We start from the raw sequence: 24510 nt of genomic DNA on the forward strand, positions 1-24510 counted from the left end.
TGTGAGGGGAAACATTGGATGTGGCTTGAGACAAGCTCAGTGTAGCTCTCTAGGTGAAATAGGTTGGGGACCACTGACCTATGGCATTATTGGCCCATGATCTCACTGGTCTCCAGTTCAGTACACAGGTGTAAGCTAAAGCTATTTTGTCCCAATACAAATTTTGTAATGAACCCTCCTACCTACCATGTGGCATTTGGGTATCCTCTTATAAAGAGTCCCCTCAGGCACCAGAGCTCAGGTGTGACGGTTACCTCTTTACCCTCTATAGATACACCATAGTTGCGAGAATCTCTAGACACATTTACTTCCGTAAGTGTGAATGATATTTGCAAACCTTTTTATAGGCTTTAGATTTAGCGCTGATTGTGATAATTAGAAGCTATGTACATACGAACCTAGAACAAATAACCGTATCTAATAAACAGGTGTTTAACCTCCATGATGAGCACCGCTTCTCACATATTCAGCACAACTCAAACGTGTTGCACAGATTGAATATTTGGGCTGTTGTCTTGGAGAGATGTCTTTTATCAGAACTGCCCCCCCCACTCCATCCTGAACTCATTAACGTTGTACACCCCCTGCCTAGAGGCATTTAATAATGCATGATCAATTTCCAGAGAGACAGCAGGAGAGAGCAGGAGGCTTTCCCTTCCAGACACCCCCTTCACCATTCATATAATAAGCAGAGTTCCCCTCATGCACCCAGTTCTCGCTGATTGTTGCCCTCTTACAGTGATAAAATTCAGTACCTTTCCAGGATAAAATGTCTATTTGTGCGAGTAGCTTATTATAACATCTGCCTTATCCTGTATCAAAAAGACACAATAATCACCGTTTAGCTCTAGGAGGTGCAGTCCTACCTTGCCTGGTCCCATTACTAGTACATAAAATGCCAATTATTAACATTAAGGTGCCCATATACATGAAATAAACGTTGGCCAAAGTTGACGAGTTCAGTGGAGCAGGCCTACCTCCTCTCCCCTGACAGTAGATGGGGAAAAGTGATTGCACTTGTTGAATTTCAACATGCCTGATCCTTTTTTTCTTATGAAGGGTAAGGACTTGTCTGGCAGTGTTTTATTCGCCTGCTATTATTTAGGGGTTTCTCTTGACCCCATATTATATAGGGTCAAGAGACACATTGGCCAGCAGCTCTGTAAGGCGTACCTTAATAGGGAACTTTTGTCCATACAATTCCTTTTTTTTTTTGACAAACAAGTCCAAATTATGAGTTAATTAAAGGTGTTGCCCCCTTTACATCTAGCGATGCACCAGCGATCCCGACCACGATACGACCCGGTCAGGATCGCTGGTGCATCGCTAAATGGTCACTAGTGAGCTGCCTAACAGGCAGATCTCACAGCGACGCAGCAGTGGTCGTTACTTACCTTTCAGACTCGGCGATGATGACGTCCTCCCGCCCGCGTCCACGCGTCGCTTGCCGGCGCCAGCAGGAAGCAGCCGACGAGAAATGGACATGGACGATCTCGCGCGTTCAGCGATAGCCAGCGGGGGAGCCGGTCGGAGGTTATTATCACATGTAGCGATATTGCTAGCAATATCGCTGCTGCGTCACAAAATCGGTGACGCTTTAGCGATATTGCTAGCGATATCGCTATGTGTGAAACCCCCTTAAGAAGTATTCTGCAGTCATTCTATGTGACTGCAGACTGCAAAATCATGACAGATTACAATAGGCACACTGTCACAATTTCCCTGTATGCCCCATGCATGTGCATTGTCAGATGACCGCATGTATGTGATTTACATATTTGCGGTCAAGTGCCAGCTAGACTCATGCGCTTCTCCCAATTCTCTTCTATTGAGAGAAGCCATGTGAGACTATTTGATATGTGACCCAAAGTATGCAGATCACATACATGCGGTCATGTGACTGCCCACTTGCACGAGGCTTGCAGGGTAACCTTGACATTGTACTCATTGCACACTGTCTTGATTCAGCAGTCAATCACGTAGAATGGCTGCAGAATGTTTCTAAGGCCGGGGTCACACTAACCGACGCAAAATACGGTCAGTATTTTACATGTATAATACGGATGAATGGCCCCTAAACAGTGCTACATATGTCATCCGTAATCAAGGTGTGGTCGTGTATTTTGCGCATGTCAGCATCCGTATGTAATCCGTATGGCATCCGTATGGTGAGATTTTCTCGCCGCCTTGCAAAATGGACATATGATGGAGCCCTATGACAGGGTTTCTAACAGAAACCAAAGAATAGATATAGACACATAGAATGCATGTATATACACTCACTGGCCACTTTATTAGGTACACCATGCTAGTAACGGGTTGGACCCCCTTTTGCCTTCAGAACTGCCTCAATTCTTCGTGGCAGAGATTCAACAAGGTGCTGGAAGCATTCCTCAGAGATTTTGGACCATATTGACATGATGGCATCACACAGTTGGCGCAGATTTGTCGGCTGCACATCCCTGATGCGAATCTCCCGTTCCACCACATCCCAAAGATGCTCTATTGGATTGAGATCTGGTGACTGAGGAGGCCATTTGAGTACAGTGAACTCATTGTCATGTTCAAGAAACCAATCTGAGATGATTCGAGCTTTATGACATGGCGCATTATCCTGCTGAAAGTAGCCATCAGATGCCTGTTCTTAGCTGAGAGGAGTGGTACCCAGTGTGGTCTTCTGCTGCTGTAGCCCATCTGCCTCAAAGTTCGATGCACTGTGCGTTCAGAGATGCTCTTCTGCCTACCTTGGTTGTAACGGGTGGCAATTTGAGTCACTGTTGCCTTTCTATCAGCTCGAACCAGTCTGCCCATTCTCCTCTGACCTCTGGCATCAACATGGCATTTCCGGCCACAGAACTGCCGCTCACTGGATTTTTTTTCTTTTTCGGACCATTCTCTGTAAACCCTAGAGATGGTTGTGCGTGAAAATCCCAGTAGATCAGCAGTTTCTGAAATACTCAGACCAGCCCTTCTGGCACCAACAATCTTGCCACGTTCAAAGGCACTCAAATCACCTTTCTTCCCCATACTGATGCTCGGTTTGAACTGCAGGAGATTGTCTTGACCATGTCTACATGCCTAAATGCACTGAGTTGCCGCCATGTGATTGGCTGATTAGAAATTAAGTCTTAACACACAGTTGGACAGGTGTACCTAATAAAGTGGCCAGTGAGTGTATGTATTCTATGTGTCTATATCTATTCTTTCGTTTCTTTATTAAAACTGTCAGTGTGAGTTTACTGTATAGCGCACTGAATTGCCGGCTTTGCTAAAAGACACCGGGTGCGTATTTCTCGCAAGTCACATGTGTGGTCCATGTGTAATGCGTATTTTTTGCGCACCCATAGACTTGCATTGGCGTATTACGGCCGTAGTACGCTGACAATCCCAGCATGCTGCGATTGGCACGGAGCCTAGAATACGGATGAGAAATATACGGCTCGTGCGAGGGACCCCATAGAGAATCATTGGTCCGTGTCTAATGCGTGCTTTTAGCGCCTCTCACTTGGCCGTATTCCTCGCCAGTGTGACCCCGGCCTTAGACCATAAATCCCACTTAAATTTTAATTATTTAAAAAGCTTTTCTTGGGAATAAAAATAAATAAATAAGTAAAGGAAATGTCATTACAAATAATTTCCTAAATGCATTTAGTTAGCAAATCGCAATTGTTTTGTCTAGAGAGGTAATCACTATAGAATAAAAATGGCCGTTACCTTATTACATTGACAGAAACCTGGCTTAGGGCAGTTTCACACGTCAGTGTCTCCGGTACGTGTAGTGACAATTTTTTCACGTACCGGAGACACTGACACACGTAGACACATTCTAATGAATGTGTCTATGCAGATGTCAGCGTGTTTTCACGGACCATGTGTCTGTGGGCAAAACACGCTGACATGTCCGTCTTGTGCAGCAGCACGGATCACACGGACCCATACAAGTCAATGGGTCCGTGTAAACACGTATCGCACACGGATGCTGTCCGTGTGCGATCCGTGTGCGTTTTTAAAAGTCAAAGGGTTAACATTGAAACTAATTTTTCCAATACATGGACATGGACAGCATACGGACAGCACACGGATGGTACACACGGACGGCCTACGTATCCACACGGACACAGATAGCTCAGATTCCTTGTTTTTCCGGTACTGGAATTATCTGGACGTGTGAAACTGCCCTTAGAAAGTTAGGTCAGATGCCTGTGATGTCTGTGAGCATGGGCAGTAAGAAGCTCCTTTGCTGTGACCTGGAGATACTTATATTGCTATTCAGAAAGTCAGGGCACACACAGCAGTGTGAGCAGCCTTTTCTTATCTCAGCAGCTCTGGTATCTCCAGTATTAGATCAGTTAGGCAGGACACACAGCAGTGTGAGCAACCGCTTCTTATCTCAGCACCTCTGGTATCTCCAGAATTAGATCATTTAGGCAGGAAACAGCAGTGTGAGCAACTGCTTCTTATCTCAGCACCTCTGGTATCTCCAGAATTAGATCATTTAGGCAGGAAACAGCAGTGTGAGCAACCGCTTCTTATCTCAGCACCTCTGGTATCTCCAGTATTAGTTCAGAAAGTCAAGGCACACAGCAATGTGAGCAGCCCCTTCTTGTCTCAGCACCCTTGGTGTCTCCAGTATTAGATCAGATAGACACGGTGGACAGCAGTGCGAGCAGCCTCTTCTTACAGCAGCAGTCCAGGTATCTCCAATATTAGATGAGTTAGACAGGGCACACAGCAGTGTGAGCAGCCTCTTCTTATCTCAGCACCTCTGGTATCTCCAGTAGTATTAGTGTCCATTTAAAGTCTATATTGATTACCTCCCTAGACAAAACAATTGTGATTTGCTAATGAAATGCATTTAGGAATTTATTTCTAATGATATTTCCTTTATATATATATTTTTTTTTTAATCCTGGAGAATCTCTTTAATATATTTTTACAGCAGTTGTTGATCTCAAACCACTGCATATATTATATAGATATAAAAGGTAACATTCTGGCTGTCCAAATTCACCACTAGATGGAGCTACAATTTAGTTAATAATGACTCATTATGCAGGAATTTATTTTGAAACGACAGATGATTGCTGGTTAAAGCAAATTGTTACTGAGGACTGGATCTTCCCAGCTGGCTAAGTAGCGTCACTGCTACATAACAAATCCTTTAAACAGTGTGTCAGTAGAGCTGAGTCTACAACAGTCTATTATGATGATAGGAAATGCAGCAACAATGCTTGTGATAATGTATATTGTATTTGTAGAATTTCCCTAACATACCTAGTCTAAATTTACAGCACTTCATATGGATATACATTTTAGGACATCTAAACCTATCCTACTGATTCTCCATTTTGACATAATATAGCAGTGCTAAGTCTCTAAAATATACATACAGTTGTATGAAAAAGTGTTTGCCACTAGCCAACAACCCCAGGAAACTTTTTGACACCTTTCACTTCCTCCTCAGGCCAAAAGCACAACCCCTATCACAGACATTTGTGTGATGACCTGGCCTCCCACTTTATAGAGAAAATAGATAATATCTGTCAGGAAATCCGCTCCCAACCACTAAGTGCTGTGACTCCCATTCCTCCCTGCATTTCCCCTGGCTCACTTTCCACATTTGATCCCATCACAGAAGAATTCGTCTCCAGACTCCTCTCTTCTCGTACGACTACATGCTCTACTGACCTCATTCCCTCACATCTCCATCCTCCAGTCTCTCTCTCCAGTCGTCACAACTCACCTAAGTACAATTTTTAATCTCTCTCTCTCCTCGGGCATTTTCCCATCCTCATTTCAAACACTTTATCATTACTCCATTTCTAAAGAAACTCCCTCTTGACCCATCCTGCACAAATAACTACAGACCAGTCTCCAATCTCCCCTTCATCTCTAAACTTTTGGAGCACCTAGTCTACTCCCACCTTACCCGTTACCTCTCCACTCACTCCCTCCTAGACCCTTCACAGTCTGGCTTCCGACCCCTACATTCAACTGAAACTGCACTCAAAGTTATCAATGACCTTCTGACAGCAAAATGTAACGGTGACCACTCTCTGTTTATTCTTCTCGACCTTTCTGCAGCTTTTGACACTCTAGGCTCCAGTCACTAGGCATTAAGGACACCGCTCTCTCCTGGTTCTCTTCCTATCTTTCTGACCGCTCCTTCAGTGTGTTGTTCACTGGCTCCACGTCATCTCCTCTTCCTCTCGCTGTCAGGTTACCTCAGGGCTCAGTCCTTGGCCCCCTTCTCTTCTCTATCTACACGGCCCCAATTGGACAGACCATCAGCAGATTTGTCTTTCAGTACCATCTTTATGCTGATGACACACAACTATACACGTCATCCCCCGACCTTACCCCCCGCGGTACTACAGAACGCCAGTGACTATCTTTCCTCAGTCTCCAACATTATGTCCGCTCTCTATCTGAAACTTAACCTCTCAAAAACTGAACTCCTTTTACTCCCGCAGTCTACTAACCTCCTTAAATCTGACATTTCCCTCTCCATGGGTGGCACCATAATAACACCCCATGTTGTGAGTTCATTTTCCCCTCCGTCACTGAGGCCTGGTGAACTCCCTATTCTAGTGAAGGAAGGTAGTGAGCCTGATTATCAGACACCTGGGACTAATGAAGACGATTGGCTGAGTGGAGTCACTGACTGGATTTAAGGCAGCCCACGCCCTTTCTGCCCTGCAGGTGATTTCTCTGTGGACTCTTGGACACCAGTCTGATTCCTGCTCTCCTAAAGCTAAGTTTTCTGTTTTGCCTTTTGGCATCTAAGATTTGTTTTTGTTTTTCTTGCTTTTTGGATTCTGCCACTCCCTGCTGGAGTGTGCAGTGTTCCGTGAGCTCTGTCTTCTGAAGGTACCTGAGTGCTGATTTAGTTTTTGAAGCTTAGTTGCTTCAGGGCCATTTTTTATATCAGCTTGTTGGCTTTTGTCTCTGATAGGGTTTTGGCAGATTGCAGCCAGCAGCCTTCCTATCCGTTCCTATCTAGGTAGTTTTTGGGCCCCGTCTTTGCTCAGCCTGTATTTCTGTCTGTGTAAGTGTTTTCATCTTGCTTCACCGTCATTATATGTGGGGGGCTGCCTATTGCTTTGGGGTCTGCTCTGGGGCAGTTAGATTTCCCCTTTCCTTCTTTAGGCCTATGTATCTCTCCGACTGTGATCCAGGGGTCTAGGTCATCGTAGGTACCCCCCACGGCTACTGCTAGTTGTGTTGATAGGTTCAGGTGTCTGCAATCTGATAGTTGCCAACTTCTCTGGTTTTCAGGACTTAGCTAGCATTTCTGTTTTTGCCTCCTACGGTGACTCAATCATAACAGAATCACCCGCCAAACCGCAGATCCTGGGGTACTCAATAGCAGGAAAGAATTGTGTTTAAAAAAAAAAAAGGTGCGTGTATATTCTTTCCTCTATATCTCTGAGGCCGTAGGGGGAATTTTTTTTTTCTCTCAATGGAGATAAAGCAAATGTCTGATCGTGTGGAGCAGCTCGCTGCTGAAGTGCGAGGAATTTCCGCCTATCTTGCTCATTCACATGTTGTTGAACCAAAGATCCCCACACCTGATGTATTTTTTGGGGATCGATCTAAATTTTTGAGTTTCAAAAATAATTGTAAATTATTTTTTGCTTTGAAGCCTAACTCGTCAGGGAGCCCCGCGCAGCAGGTTAAAATTGTCATCTCTTTGCTGCGCGGCGATCCCCAGGATTGGGCGTTTTCTTTGAAACCAGATGACCCTTTTCTGACTAATGTGAACGCATTTTTTCAAGCCTTGGGGTTGCTGTACGACGAACCTAATGCTATTGATCAGGCTGAAAAGACCCTGTTAGCATTGAACCAGGGTCGAGAATCTGCAGAGTTGTACTGTCAAAAGTTCCAAAAGTGGGCGGTCCTTACTACCTGGAATGATAGTTCCTTGGCTGCTCTCTTTCGGAAGGGTTTGTCAGAAGCCGTAAAAGATACTATGGTGGGATTTCCTGTTCCCTCTGGTCTGGACGATTCTATGTCTTTAGCCATTCAGGTTGATCGGCGTTTACGTGAACGGAGGATTACACGAGAGGTGTTGCCACCGGTTGAACAGACGTCTGAACCTATGCAATGTGATAGAGTTTTGTCTAAGGCGCAACGTCAGGAATTCAGAAGGCGTAATAAGCTGTGTTTTTTCTGTGGAGATGCCTCACATGTTATTTCTGTTTGTCCTAAACGTGAGAAACGCTTTGCACACACGTTTTCTGTTGGTGGGGTTCAGCCTAAGTTTCTTTTGGCGATTACTCTGATCTGTTCCCTGTCCACATTTTCCGCCAAGGCTTTTGTGGATTCAGGAGCAGTGCTAAACCTAATGGACTTGGATTTTGCTAAACGTTGTGGATTTCCGTTGACACCTCTGCAGACGCCTATCCCTTTGAGGGGGATTGATGCTACCCCTCTGGCTAAAAATAAACCTCAGTTTTGGACCCAGTTGGTCATGCGGGTCGCCCCAGACCACCAAGAAAATTGCAGATTTTTGGTGTTGCATGGTCTGCATGATGCCGTTGTTCTGGGGTTTCCCTGGTTGCAGATTCATAATCCAGTTTTGGATTGGAAGTCTGTGTCTGTGGTGAGTTGGGGTTGCCGGTGTACCTTTAGTGAGGCTCCGGTTTTTTCCACCTCTCCTCAGTCGCATGAGGTTCCTGACTATTTGGCGGACTACTATGATGTATTTAGTGAGAATGAGTCTGCGTCCTTGCCTCCTCATAGGAGTTATGACTGTGCAATTGAACTAAACCCGGGGTGTAAATTTCCTAAGGGTCAACTCTTCAACTTATCTGTACCCGAGCACGAGGCTATGCGGTCCTATATTAAGGAGGCGTTGGAGAAGGGTCATATTAGACCATCCTCTTCACCCTTAGGTGCCGGGTTTTTTTTTTGTGGCCAAGAAGGATGGTTCTTTAAGGCCTTGTATTGATTATCGTGCCCTCAATAAAATTACTATTAAATATCAGTATCCGTTACCCCTGATTTCGGATCTATTCTCTAGAGTCAGAGGTGCTTGCTGGTTTACGAAGCTTGACCTCAGGGGGGCGTATAATCTTATCCGCATTAAGCAGGGGGATGAATGGAAGACGGCGTTTAATACTCCGGAGGGACATTTTGAGTACCTGGTGATGCCTTTTGGGCTCACTAATGCCCCTTCTGTCTTCCAGTGCTTCATGAACGATATTTTCCGAGACTTTGTCGATAAATTTTTGATTATCTATCTGGATGATATTTTGATCTTCTCCAAGGATTGGGATTCTCATGTGGAACATGTTCGGACTGTGTTCCGGATCTTGAGAGAGAATTCTCTGTATGTCAAAGGATCAAAATGCCTTTTTGGAGTACAGAGAATTTCTTTTTTGGGATTTATTTTGTCTCCGTCAACTATTGAAATGGACCCGGCCAAGGTACAGGCCATTTATGATTGGGTTCAGCCCACTTCTTTGAAGGCCCTCCAGAAGTTTTTGGGTTTTGCTAATTTTTATCGGAAATTTATAGCAAAATTTTCTAGTATTGCCAAACCATTGACTGACCTGACCAGGAAGGGTTCGGATGTGTTGAATTGGTCTCCGGAGGCGGCTGCTTCCTTTCAGGAGCTGAAGCGTAGATTTACCTCCGCCCCGGTTCTGCGGCAACTTGATGTCTCACTCCCGTTCCAGGTAGAGGTGGATGCTTCTGAGATTGGTGCAGGAGCGGTGTTGTCCCAAAAGGATCCGGTAACATCTAAAATGAATCCCTGTGCTTTCTTTTCCCGTAAGTTCTCTTCATCTGAACGTAACTATGATGTGGGGAATCGGGAACTGTTGGCCATGAAATGGGCATTTGAGGAGTGGAGACATTGGTTGGAGGGAGCCAAACATCAAGTTGTGGTCCTCACTGACCACAAAAATTTGATTTACCTAGAGTCGGCTAAACGCTTGAACCCTAGACAGGCTAGGTGGGCCTTGTTTTTTACACGTTTTGATTTTGTGGTCTCTTTCCTTCCTGGAACTAAGAATGTCAAGGCAGACGCCCTCTCTAGGAGTTTCTTTGCTGATTCTCCTGTGGTGACCAAGCCTGCCACCATCTTAGGCGAAGGGGTAGTTCTTTCTGCCATCTCGCCCGATTTGAGACTTGCTCTGCAAGAGTTCCAGGAGGACAAACCTGAGCGTTGCCCCAGTGGAAAGTTATATGTTCCTGACCAGTGGAAGAAGAGAGTGATGTCTGAAGTTCATTGCTCTGCATTGGCTGGTCATCCAGGTATTTTTGGTATTAGAGATCTGGTGAGTCGCTCTTTTTGGTGGCCCACCTTGTCTCATGATGTCAGGAATTTTGTGCAGTCCTGTGGGACTTGCTCCCGGTCTAAATCTTGTTCTCGCTCTAGTGGGTTGTTGATGCCTTTGCCGGTCCCCAGGAGGCCATGGACCCATATCTCAAAGGATTTCATCTCTGATATGCCGGCCTCTCAAAGAATGACTGTTATTTGGGTGATTTGTGATAGGTTCTCTAAGATGGTTCATCTTGTACCACTCCCTAAGTTGCCATCTTCCTCTGAGTTGGTGCCTCTGTTTTTGCAACAGGTGGTTCGCTTGCACGGGATTCCTGAGAACATTGTATCTGACAGAGGAGTTCAATTTGTGTCTAAATTTTGGAGGACGTTCTGTTCCAAGTTGGGAATTCAGTTGTCCTTCTCCTCTGCTTTTCACCCTCAGACCAATGGGCAGACAGAGAGAACAAACCAGACCTTGGAGTCGTATTTGAGATGTTTTATTTCCGCTGATCAGGATGATTGGGTTTCATTTTTGCCCTTGGCCGAATTTGCTTTAAATAATAGAGCTAGTTCTGCCACTTTGATGTCACCTTTTTTTTGTAACTTTGGTTTTCACCCTCGATTTTCTTCAGGGCAGGTGGAGCCTTCTGCCTGCCCAGGTGTTGACACTGTGGTGGAGAGAATGCACCAGATCTGGGACCAAGTGGTGGATAAGTTATCTCTCTCCCAGGAAAAGGCCCAGCGGTTTTCCAATCGACATAGGACCATTGGTCCCCAGTTTAAGATTGGTGATATGGTGTGGTTATCATCAAAAAATATTGCTATGAAGGTGGCTTCTCCTAAGTTTAAGCCTAGATTTATTGGACCTTACAAGATTTTGGAGATTATTAATCCAGTCTCTTTTCGTTTGGCTCTTCCTGTCACATTTAAGATCCATAATGTGTTCCATAAGTCCTTGTTGAAGAGGTTTGTTGAGCCAGTTGTGCCTGAGGTGGCACCTCCGGACCCTGTATTGGTTAAAGGTAACTTGGAATATGAGGTAGAGAAAATTCTGGATTCCCGTCTGGCTAGACGGAGACTCCAGTATTTGGTTAAGTGGAAGGGTTATGGTCAGGAGGATAATTCCTGGGTCTCTGCCTCTGATATTCATGCCAAAAGATTGGTGCGTGCCTTTCATCGGGCTCACCCTGATCACCCTGGTAGCGTTGTTGAGGGTTCGGTGACCCCTCCTCAAGGGGGGGGTACTGTTGTGAGTTCATTTTCCCATCCGTCACTGAGGCCTGGTGAACTCCCTATTCTAGTGAAGGAAGGTAGTGAGCCTGATTATCAGACACCTGGGACTAATGAAGACGATTGGCTGAGTGGAGTCACTGACTGGATTTAAGGCAGCCCACGCCCTTTCTGCCCTGCGGGTGATTTCTCTGTGGACTCTTGGACACCAGTCTGATTCCTGCTCTCCTAAAGCTAAGTTTTCTGTTTTGCCTTTTTGCATCTAAGATTTGTTTTTGTTTTTCTTGCTTTTTGGATTCTGCCACTCCCTGCTGGAGTGTGCAGTGTTCCGTGAGCTCTGTCTTCTGAAGGTACCTGAGTGCTGATTTAGTTTTTGAAGCTTAGTTGCTTCAGGGCCATTTTTTATATCAGCTTGTTGGCTTTTGTCTCTGATAGGGTTTTGGCAGATTGCAGCCAGCAGCCTTCCTATCCGTTCCTATCTAGGTAGTTTTTGGGCCCCGTCTTTGCTCAGCCTGTCTTTCTGTCTGTGTAAGTGTTTTCATCTTGCTTCACCGTCATTATATGTGGGGGGCTGCCTATTGCTTTGGGGCCTGCTCTGGGGCAGTTAGATTTCCCCTTTCCTTCTTTCTTCTTTAGGCCTATGTATCTCTCCGGCTGTGATCGAGGGGTCTAGGTCATCGTAGGTACCCCCCACGGCTACTGCTAGTTGTGTTGATAGGTTCAGGGGTCTGCAATCTGATAGTTGCCAACTTCTCTGGTTTTCAGGACTTAGCTAGCATTTCTGTTTTTGCCTCCTACGGTGACTCAATCATAACAACCCCAGCAGCAGGTGCGCTGTCTGGGTATTATGTTTGACATCAATCTCTCCTTTACATCCCATATACAATCTCTTGCCCGCTCTTGCCGCTCACAGCAAAAGAACATCTCTAGAATTCGCCCTTTTCTCACCATGGACGCAACAAAAACCCTCACTGACACCTTGATCCACTCCCGCCTGGACTACTGTAACGCTCAATTATTTGTCCTCCCCGTTACTTGAGTTTCCCCTCTCCAGTCCATACTTAATGCAGCAGCCAGGGTCATACATCTGGATAATCGGTACTCAGACGCATCCGCTCTTCGCCAATCTTTACACTGGCTGCCCATTCAAAGTACTTGTTCTCACCCACAAAGTTCTCCACAGTGCGGCACCCCCCTACATCTCCACCCTCATTTCTGTCTATCGGCCTAACTGACCGCTGCGCTCTGCAAACGACTTTTGACTAACCTCTGCACTAATCCACACCTCTCACTCCCGACTCCAAGACTTCTCCCTCGCTGCACCAATCTTCTGGAATGCTCTACCTCAAGAAATTAGGACTATCCACAATTTTCACAGTTTTAGGCGCTCCCTCAAAACGCATTTGTTCAGAGCGGCCTATCACGTTCACTAATCAAAGTCATTTTATGTGTAAGTGTGCAGCCCATTCACTATCTCCATCTATCCCTCACCCCTCAAGATGGCTGGACCATCATTGTAAATTCATCATTGTAAATACACACCTGTACTTTGTATCTCCCCCACCTCATTGTAGATTGTAAGCTCTCACGAGCAGTGTCGTCTTATTTTGCTTTAATTATTGTATTGTTAACGTTGTTACTTATGACTTGTGTTTTGAAACTGTTAAACTGTAAAGCACTGCAGAATATGATGGCGCTATATAAATAAAGATTATTATTATTATTTGCCCCCTTCCTGATTTCCTGTTCTTTTGCATGTTTATCACATTAAAATGTTTCAGAAAAGCAAACAAATTAAAATATTAGATAAAGATAACAAAAATAAACAAAGATGCAGTTTTCAAATGAAGGTCTTTATTATGAAAGGAAAAAGAAATCCAAACCTACAGGGCCCTGTGTGAAAAAGTGATTACCCATCCCCCCTTATAACACAAATTAACTGTGGTTTATCACATCTTCTCTAGCAACATCCAGGCTTGATTAGTGGCACACCTGTTCTCAATCAAGAAATCCCTTAAATAGGGCCTGCCAGACAGGGTGAAGTACACCAAAAGCTCCTCAAAAGCTAGACATCATGTCACAATTAGTGATGAGCGAGTGTACTCGTTGCTCGGGTTTTCCCGAGCATGCTCGGGTGGTCTCTGAGTATTTTGTCGTGCTCGGAGATTTCGTTTTCGTCGCCTCAGCTGAATGATTTGCGACTGTTAGACAGCTTAAATACATGTGTGGAATGCCTGTTTGTTTGGGAATTCCCACATGTATTCAGCCTGTCTACAAGTCGCAAATCATGCAGCTGAGACGATGAAAACTAAATCTCCGAGCACGCCAAAATACTCGGAGACCACCCGAGCAGCGATTACACTCGCTCATCACTAGTCACGATCTAAAGAAATTCTGAAACAAATGAGAAACAAACTAATGGAGATCTGTCAGTCTGGAAAAGGTTAAAAAACAATTTCTAAAGCTTAATAATAATCTTTATTTTTATATAGCGCTAACATATTCCGCAGCGCTTTACAGTTTGCACATATTATCATCACTGTCCCCAATGGGGCTCACAATCTAAATCCCCTATCTTTGGAATGTGGGAGGAAACCGGAGTACTCGGAGGAAACCCACGCAAACACAGGGAGAACTTATAAACTCCTTGCAGATGTCCTTGGTGGGATTCGAACCCAGGACTCCAGCGCTGCAAGGCTGCAGTGCTAACCCCTGAGCCACCGTGCTGCCCTTGCGATTCCAGCAAACTACATTGGGAGGCATTTTCCGCAAATGGAAAAAACATGGAACAGTGATGAACCTTCCCAGGAGCGGCCGGCTGACCAAAATTACTCCAAGAGTGCAGCGACGACTCATCCAAGAGGTCTTAAAAGATCCCACAAGAACATCCAAAAAACTGCAGGCCTCACTTGCCTCAGTTAAGGTCAGTGTTCATGACGCCACCATTAGAAAGAGATTGGGCAAAAATGTCCTGCATGGCAGAGTTCCAAGACTAAAACCACTGCTGAGCAATAAGAGCATAGAGGCTTGTCTCAGTTTCACCAGAAAACATCTTGATGACCCCCAAGACTTTTTGGAGAATACTCTGTGGACTGAAGGGACAAAAAATAAACTTTTTGAACGTTGTATGTCCCATTACATCTGGCGTAGAAGTAACACAAGCATTTTAGAAAAGGAACATCATACCAACAGTAAAATATGGTGGTCATAGTGTGATAGACTGGGACTGTTTGCTGCTTCAGAACCTGGAAAACTTGTGGAACCATGAATTAAAACTTTGGAGTGGTCTAGTCAAAGTCCTGACCTTACTCTGATTGAGATGCTGTGGCATCATCGTAAAAAAGGTGGTTCATGCGCTGAACCCTCAAATGTGGCTGAATTACAACAGTTCAGCAAAGATGAGTGGGCAAAAATTCCTCCAGAACATTGTAAAAGACTCATTGCCAGTTATCGCAAATACTTGATTGCAGTTGTTGCTGCTAAGGGTGGCCCAACCAGTTATTAGGTTTAGGGGGCACACAGGGCACTTTTTCACACAGGGCCTTGTACGTTTGGTTTTCTTATAATAAAGACCTTCATGTAAAAACTGCATTTTGTTTTTACTTGTGTTACAAATAAGTTAATAGCTGGGTGTTGCCATTTCCCTAGTCAAATGGGTGTGTCCTTACACAGTCAGCATTCATTGGGCAATGTTAGGCCGAATTTAGATGTCCATGTATCACAGTCTGAATTGCATTCTCATATATGCCTATGTTGCCCATGAAGCTGTCAAGTTTGGATCAGGAGACCCCAAGCAAGTCTATACTTTATGGTCCATACTGGGACCAAATTTCATGGATCAGAGGTCTGGATCAAAATCGGCAGTGCAAGTCTTTGGGTCTGTGAAAAAAAACGGACCACACATGGATGACATCAGAGAAAGGTCTGATTTTCACACACTACCAAAAAGAAAAGGTGGAGAAAATTATTATGTTCTCCACGTACGAGAAAAACTGAGGATACTCAGACCACACTCTGATCAAACTTGCATCAGAGTCTGATCAATATAATAGGTCCATTTTTTTTGTATGAGAAAAACCGACATCTGAATTCTGCCCTACTGTTTGCATGGACACACCCTCAACTGGTACTGCCCAGTTGTCAATGTACTCATACATTGCTAGGAGGAATAACAGAGGAACGGCACCAAGGACAAGATATAAGAAGATATGTTTCAGCATTGCTATCTCATGAAGAATACAAGTACGGTAGTTCCAAAAGTGTCAGAAGAGATGTAAAGTCCTACGGGTTGTCAAAGACTTGAAATTATGCCTAATTTCTTTCAAAACTCCACCTCTTCTTGTGTGCGTTATTACAGCTTAGTCCGATTCAGTACATTGAAGCTGAGCTGCAATACCAGACTAATCCTATGGCCATGTGAAGCGCTGTTTTCACAAGAAAGCAATCACGTGGTTATTATATTGGACATCTTATATTAAGGAACTCAGAGGCATCGTTCTTGTATCTCGTACCACCTTCTTTTGATTTTCAGAAGGGATAAAGATATATAGGGATTTGGGTAACACCACATTGTCCCAGCCTAAAAATATTTCTTGTAGACATATCTAAATTTTTCTAGTGTGTTCAAAATTGCTGTACATTGAGGGTTAGGTATTCTTGGTTATCCAGGTGAACAGCATGGGACTACATGTCATGACACCACTGTTGTTTACTGTGAGTGTCATCTAATCCGCTCATATCCATAAATTCATAAGTAGCAGTTCCTCTACAGCTGGAAATCCACAGGCTGTCCTTATGTCAGTGTCCAGCTAGGCTTTGATGTTTACTTAAAGCCCAGGGTTTCAACACATAACGATAGGATGCGGGAGAAGAGGTATATAGCATGGGACAGACAGGGAGAAGTATAGACAAAGGTGCAGTGTACAGGGCAGGCATTCCAGACCAGAGGTAGGATCCAACCTGGCAGCTGAACAAGGATATCCTCCAGCAGTGCACAGATCAGGAGGGTGAGAGGACACAAACTGGTATAGCACAGAGGGAGGTTCCAAGGTCATCAAGTGAGAGGAAAGGGGGGTCAAAAGAGTTAGAGGAGTGCAAGGGAGTGATATACTGTGTAGCATAGAGTTGAGGCTGAGAAGGGGAATAGCAAGGAGGAGGGAGAGGTAAGGAGCAGAACTACAGGAGGTAAATAGCTCAGAGAGAGACAGAAGGACACAGAAAGCCAGAAGACTTCTGAGAAGCAACAAGCAGTCAGGATGAGCTCTGGGTCTCCACAAGGAATGCACTCCGGCCTCCCACAGACTAACCCACAGATGGAGTCTAAGGGGAGAAAGAAGATCCAGTTTTCAGTGGCTGCCCCCCCCAGCCAACTTGACCCCAGAGCAGTGGAGATGGTGAGTACCCAGAATGGTTCTCCAAACTGCATCATAACACATCTGTCCACAGGGGCAGACATGCCATCGGTGCAACCTGGGGCACTAGAGGTAAAGGTGGTCACTACCACCTCCAAAGCATCTGGAATTGTGCATTATGATGAGCTATTGGACTACAAGGAGCCCATATATTGTTTTTACACAGGGGACTCTTCTGCCTATGTCCTCCCCGTAACTATCCATACATGTACTTGTGTATATCTATAACATCATAACTGCCAGGGGCTATTTTCTTTATTTTTTAATCTCTGGGATTTTATTGATGGGTTTTACCTTTCCAAGTATTGCTAACTATTGCATCATAAAACGGAAAAAAAAAGGAATATGACAAATCGACATCTCTCTTTAGTCACCATCTTTCAACACTCGCTCTTGTCCTAAAAAAGGCTCTGACAGTGTGCAAAAAAATATCAAAACTAAACTTCGTCCACGTAAAGTCTGTATAAGCCTCTCTAAGGGAGTGTGGTAAGCCTCTTCAGGTCTGATTATTAGGATGTGAACTATTTTATAGGCAGCGTTAAAATGTAATAATTTTTAATAGGTTGTAAATGACACCTTTACATCAGTGGCTGCTGCCTGGTATTAAGAACACAGTCAATATTATACTGATGCCTGAAAACGTCTGTGTTGACCCAACATTTGACAATTATTGATGATGGCTTTGGGACATTTCCATGCAATGATTATCTTTAATTGCATCCCTTCCAGAATTGTAGCTTGCCAAGCTCTTCGTGGTCAGCTCCAAGACGTAGGTCAAGCAGACTCTACAGGACTCTATTGTAATGCTGTCGATGGGTTGTTGTGCCCTGTTTCCCTTCAGTAGTCAGGATAGATTAGCTAATGTGGTCATAGAGCTCGAGAAGTACAATTAGGGGTCAGACAATTTTTGTGACCTTAAGCTTGGTAAGGTATTATATAGTCACAATGTGGCCATTTTAAGGCTATTATGCTCAGACTACTTTCTGCTGAGTATGAGCAGGCACTCATCATAGATCCCTACACACTGGTTCAGTTTGCCTGTAATACAGTACATAACGCCTAAAAATCCTTAGGATAGGTCATCAATGTCTGATCTTTGGGGGTTGCGACACCTGGCACCCCTGCCAATCAGCTGTTCCCAGTGTGGGTGGCGGCCGTAACTGCTCATTTCAAATCAATAGAGGGCGGGTGTGCAATACCCATCCGCAGCCCCTATTGCACCAATGGCGCTGTGCAGCTCTGTAACTGAGCAGTTCATGCCACACCCCGACTCTGGCAGCAGCTGATCGGCGGGGGTGCTGGGAGTCTCACCCCCACTGATCAAACATTCATGACCCATCGTAAGGATAAGCCATCAATGTTAAAGTCCCAGACAACCCCTTAAACTAATATGTTGCACAATATCAGTTCAGTTACTTCTTTTTGCAGTCTCCTAATTATTATTAGGATTTCATCTAATAAAAGAGGATAACAACGATGTCTTGAAAATACTTGATTCTGTGTACTTTTTAGTTCATGAGGCTGAACAAAGGCCGGAGGAGAACAGATTTATGCCAGACATCACTTGAGCAATAAGTAATTTCACAGCATATAATTTGGGAACAATCCTGCTGGGCCACGAGAAACTCTGTGGATTAATCAGTAGGCTATGCACCGGCATTCACAATATCAGTGTATTAGTGTGTGTGTGGTCTTTAATTAAATTCTGAATAGATGACATGTGTTCAGCACAGACTGCTCATTCCTGTTCAACTTTTCCCCAGTGTGCAGCAGAGGGATACTAAGAATCACACAATATGATGAGAGGGGAGAAAATGATGGAGGAGAATGGCAGAGATCTAACAAAAGGAAACAGCGTCCTGCATTGCAATGTGACCTAGCATACCTAACATGACATTTAAAACAACCACTTTTAAAGGGAATCTGTCACCCATTTTTAGTGATATCATATAAAGATATCATTCAATTCTGTGTCACATAAGGATTGTATTAGGACTTTTGATTCCCCCTGACCCGCACCTTTGATGCATAAATTCCTTTTTTATCTTGGTTGGGGAAGTATGGAAATCGCCGCGGTCCGGTCTGATGGGCGGAGCTTAGTCGCCTCCCCCCCCTCCTCAGCTTGCTGAATGTAATCTTCATCTGTGAATACCAGAGATGCCATTGGTTTTCCGCGCTTGCGCATTGAAAAGGCCTTCGGCGCTTGCGCAGTATGCTTTGCCCAACTGTGGGCAAAGCATATAATCGGTACTGCGCGTGCGCCGGTATATTTCAGCGCGGTCTATGCCCCGGAAGTGTGTCCTGCATGTGAAGACTTCCGGGGCGCTGAAAAGCCGAGGGGGGGGGAGAAGGCGAATAAGCCCCGCCCATTAGACCAGACTGCGGCGATTTCAATACATCCCCAACCAAAATAAAAAAGGTATTTATGCATCAAAGGTGCGGGGTCAGGGGGAATCAAAAGTCCTAATGGAATCCTTATGTGACACAGAATTGAATGTTATGTTTACATGATATCACTAAAAATGGGTGACAGATTCCCTTTAAAATGGAAACTGTGGTAGTGATCAGCTGGTGCCTGCATGGCTCTTTTAACTCTTGTGATGCCATGTCTGGCCTTCACAGTGCACTAAATCCCAGTCATTCAAATAAATGGATGGTAAAATGGAGACAATATTACAGAGTGGCTCTCCATTTTGGTTAAATGTGGTGGTGCCCTGATTCTTTATGAAGAAACTATATATAAAAGTTTTTCCAATAGCATAATATTGATGGCCTATATTTTGAAAAGGCCATAAATTACCCATCAGTGGGGGTCCGCCGCCAGTTGAATAATGCAGCCATTCAGGACTCTACAGTTTACCCAGGCACAGAGCCATCTAATTGGTGTGGCTGTGCCAGGTAATGCAAGTCTGACAAAGACTCTTTCCTATGGGAATAACAAATATGTTACCCAATGTTCCCTAAAAAGGGAAATCAGGGATCAGCCATGTTGGGTTTTTACCATTTTTTACCCTAAAATAGTTGCGGCTTAGCTATATCCCTTCTTAGGAATCACATACCACTTAATCGAGCTAAATGGCTATATAATTGAGGGAACCTGGAAAAACAGTGTTGCCATTGTTGGCATTTTAGGCAATGAGCGCTTATACATGCCATGCCATAAGACCATTACAGTTATAAACTGGAGCATATGACTGACTATCTGACAATTGTAATATCTTGGGGGGGGGGTCCTAGAAATCAGTGCTTTAGTTTAGGGGACAAGGATTTGGATGTAATTTCCTGTGTTGTGGTGCAAATGACCTTGCAAAAGGAGCAGATCATAAAGGCCTTGCTGGGTGAATTAGATCGTTTATCATCCACCCACACCCCAGTGCTTTCTCTCAGTCCTATATGAGAAAGGCACGTGAAGGGCAAGTATGCAAATGGCACATGAAGCCTGCTGAAACAGGGAAATAGAGCAGAATCCTAACAGTGTGTACCTTACACACTGTTAGGACCCTGATATGATGCTCCTCCGCTAGTTTCGTGCTTCGTTGAGAAAATCACTTTAATAAATGAGTAAAATAAATAAATATAGCGGTGCACATTACTTTTTATAAATCGCTTTCTCCGCTCGGCATCTGGATGTACCACTGAATATGCTCTAAGCAGAGAACTAGGACATTACTGTTTGTCACACGTACAATACCTGTTCTCTGGGCACCCGGAAGGTATTGTGTTTGCATATTCGTGTACTGTGCCATATTTCCTCTTTCTCCATTGTATGTATTTCTGTACGGTACAATAGATAGCGCTATCCTTTGTGCAGGGGGCAAAGTCTTGTCTGAGCTCCATACACCTGTATACCGCACATGTGTGTCGTGGAAATATGTTCAATACAAAATGTGTAACAGAGGTGTCACCTACTGTGTGCCATTTACAATACGGGTGCCTTATTCTGTGGCAGAGGGCTTTGAGCCAATTAAAGACATGAACGCTTGGGAGAGACTGAAGCTAGATATCACTGGGGTAACCTCAGTCTACGTATCATGTTTGACATTTTGTGCGCAGACTATATAGAGCTGGAAATACCTATTGATAAATATTGACAGTATTTGTCTGACAGAAAAACGGCCTTGTCTCCCATAACCAATCACATCATGACTTTCAAATGTGAAACTGCTCAGAAAAAATGAGAGATGCAATGTGATTGGTTGCTGGGGGTAACAAGGTTTCTTTTTTACAATCAAATTCAAAACATTTTTAGGCTACATTCCCACAATGGGTATTTTCTTCAGCATTTCTGCACTTATTTCTGCACCTAATTAGGTTATTTACGTTTTTTTCATTGCATTTTTCACTGTATTTTTTACATGCATTTTTATTGTGCTTTTGCTAAAGCGGTTTGTCTCTTTTTGGCATGTTATGTTTTAAATAATGATGCTATGTTTTTGAAACATTCTGGTATTTGACGTTTTCAAAACTTCATGTGTTGATTACATGTGTTTTTAGTACATTTCTGGTGGATGTGGAAGTCTCCCACGCTGCAGCATTTTGCCCCCACGCAATGGGATTTGGCCATCCTTTAAGCCAGTTGTCAAGCTGACAGCCGGCTCAGAGAAGATTTAAAATGCTGGCTCCAAGCTCTCAATTGTATTCATGTCTAAAGCACTGATCGCTGGCACTTCCGGGTCAGGGCGAAGTCAGCAGAGTGATCAGGTAAGCTGATCACATATTCACATCAGAAAGTATGGGCATGGAGGAGAGGAAATATGTTAGAAGACAGTATGGACTAGGTAAGAGGCATGTATGAGGAGACAGTATGGGCAGGGGGAATGTGTGAGGAGACAGTATGATACTGACTACTCCATCATTACTGTGGTTCCTGTATGGTCCACAGTCTGATGATGGCTGTTAACAGCAACGCCTAGTATCACCTTACCAATGTTAAAGACATACTGGGAGTTGTAGGTTCATGCAATACAATTGAATATGGGGCTGATCTGACATTTCAATTGATCGCTGTACTAAGCTTTGTGCTGTATTCATGTACTGATGGTGGTTGTGAAGCCATATTTTTGTACTGTTGGTGGTTCTGGTGATGTATTCCTGTGCCAGTGATGGTTGTGATGCTGTATTTCTGAACTGTTAGTGATTCTGGTGCTTGTATGTCTGGACTGTTGTTGATTCTGGTGATGTATTGCTGTACTCTTGGTGATTGTGATGCTGTATTTCTGTACTGATGGTGGTTTATGATTATGTATTTATGTACTAATGGGGGTTCTAACAATGTACTGATGGTGGTTGTGATGCTGTATTTCTGTTCAGTTGGTGGCTCTGTTGGTGTATTTCTGAACTGATGGTGGTTCCAGTGATGTATTACTATACTGATCGGGTTTTGTCCAGATATTAATGTACCGATGGTGGTTATGGTGCTGTCTGTACTGATGGTCGTTCTGGTGATGTATTTTGGTATTGATCATGGTTCTGGAGATGTATTTATGGTGTTTATGCTGCTGTATTCCTCTACTTATCATGGTTTTGATACTGTATGTCTGTACTGTTGGTGGTTCTAGTGATATATTTCTGTACTGATGGAGAGTGTAATGCCATATTTATGTACTGATGGTGGTTCTAGTGATGTATTGCTGTACTGTTGGTTTTTCTGTTGTTCTGGTGATGTATTTCTGTACTGATGTTGGTTCTGGTGGAGTATGCCTTTACTGTTATTGGCTCAAATCCTGTACACATGTAATAATCCATAACTTGTCAGATAACATAATACATGACTATGTTAATACAATACTGTGCAGTTAGACAAGTTAAGAGTTAGGGTACTTCATCTGTATTTATGTCAGGAGCATTAATTCTAAAATTAAGCACTGTAGCTTGCCCAATCCTAATATACTGTATATACTCGAATATAAGCCGAGATTTTCAGCCCATTTTTTGGGGCTGAAAGTCCCCCTCTCGGCTTATATTCGAGTCATATACACCAGGGGGTCAGAGGGGGGGTGGGGGTGTCAGGTCATACTTACCGGTCCTGGCACGGTCTCTGCAGCCCCCAGCTTCTCTGTGATCTCCCTTCCTTCCTTCAGCGGTCACATGGTACCGCTCATTACACTCATGAATATGCGCATATTCATGAGGTGTAATGAGCGGTACCACGTGAACGCTGAAGGCAGGAAGGGAGATCGTGGAGAAGCTGGGGGCTGCAGAGACCGTGCCAGGACCGGTAAGTATAGCGATACTCACCTGTCCGAGTCCATCGCTGCTTGCTGCTGTCTTGCACGTTATCTGTCAGTGACGTTCAGACAGCAGAGGGCGCGGTGACGTGTTAGTGTGCGCCGCGCCCCCTGCAGTCTGAACGTCACTGACAGATGACGTGCCAGCCAGCAGCAAGCTGCGGCACCTGGCCCCAGCGACGGAGAGGTGAGTATGTCATTTTTTTTATTTTCAAATGCAGCAGCGGCAGCACATGTTGGCATAATGTATGGAGCATCTTATGGGGCAGCACATGGGGGCATAATGTATGGAGCATCTTATGGGGGCAGCATATAGGGGTATAATCTATGGAGCATCTTATAGGGGCAGCATATTGGGGCATAATCTATGGAGCATCTTATGGGGGCAGCATATAGGGGTATAATCTATGGAGCATCTTATGGGGGCAGCATATGGGGGAATAATCTATGGAGCATCTTATAGGGCAGCATATTGGGGCATAATCTATGGAGTATCTTATGGGGCAGCATATGGGGGCATTATCTATGGAGCATCTTATGGGGGCACAATATGGGGGCATAATCTATGGAGCATCTTATGGGGGCAGAATATGGGGCCTATTCTATGGAGCATCTTATGGGGCCATAACCTTTATGGAGCAGCATATGGGGCATATTATTCTAGTGAGCATCTTATGGGGCCATTATTAACCTTTGTGCAGCATTATATGGGGTGTATTTTGTATGGAGCATCTTATGGGGTCATCATGAACTGTATGGAGCATTATATGGGGCTCCTGATTCAATATGGATATTCAAAAACATTTAACCTACTGATGTCTCAATTAATTTTACTTTTATTGGTATCTATTTTTATTTTTTAAATTTACCAGTAGCTGCTGCATTTTCCACCCTAGGTTTATACTCGAGTCAATAAGTTTTCCCAGTTTTTTGTGGCAAAAATAGGGGGATCGGCTTATACTCGGGTCGGCTTATACTTGAGTATATACGGTAATCATTGTCTGAATTTGGCTCTGCTTGCCAGATCCAGCGGTCATCACTTGACCACTCATTTTCATTTGTACGGTTACCTTTAACTTTAGCCCTTTTAGAGATCATTTCATCTTCAACTTACTTAAGTGTTCACAATAACAGTAATTTTAAAAAGGGGTGACCAAACTTTTACATGCCACTGTACCGTCTATTATTGCTTCTCTCACTGAAGCAGGGCCTGTAGTGTTTCACTGAATATTGAGAAAATCAGGAAGTGCAGCTAGTCAGCATATGACTGTAAGGCCTCTTTCACACTTCAGTTGTTTGACGTCAGTTGAAATCCTCCGATTTTAGAAAAAAAACGGATCCGACATTTTTTTTTGCGGAATCCGTTTTT

At 44.1% G+C, this 24510-nt stretch overlaps 1 protein-coding gene across 1 annotated transcript in view; it reads left to right on the plus strand.

Moving 5' to 3' along the window:
• Window positions 1-16487: 16487 nt before the first annotated feature.
• Window positions 16488-24510, plus strand: part of PPP1R1B (protein phosphatase 1 regulatory inhibitor subunit 1B) — a 131510-nt gene continuing 123487 nt past the window's right edge. The window contains exon 1 of the mRNA XM_073572559.1: window positions 16488-16896. Within this exon, the coding sequence (XP_073428660.1) occupies window positions 16759-16896 (138 nt within the window). The 5' untranslated portion in view covers window positions 16488-16758. The remainder of the gene's footprint in view (window positions 16897-24510) is intronic.

This window comes from Dendrobates tinctorius, unplaced genomic scaffold (assembly GCF_039654945.1).
Source record: "Dendrobates tinctorius isolate UK_male_01 unplaced genomic scaffold, ASM3965494v1 ptg000032l, whole genome shotgun sequence".
Lineage (NCBI taxonomy): Eukaryota > Metazoa > Chordata > Amphibia > Anura > Dendrobatidae > Dendrobates > Dendrobates tinctorius.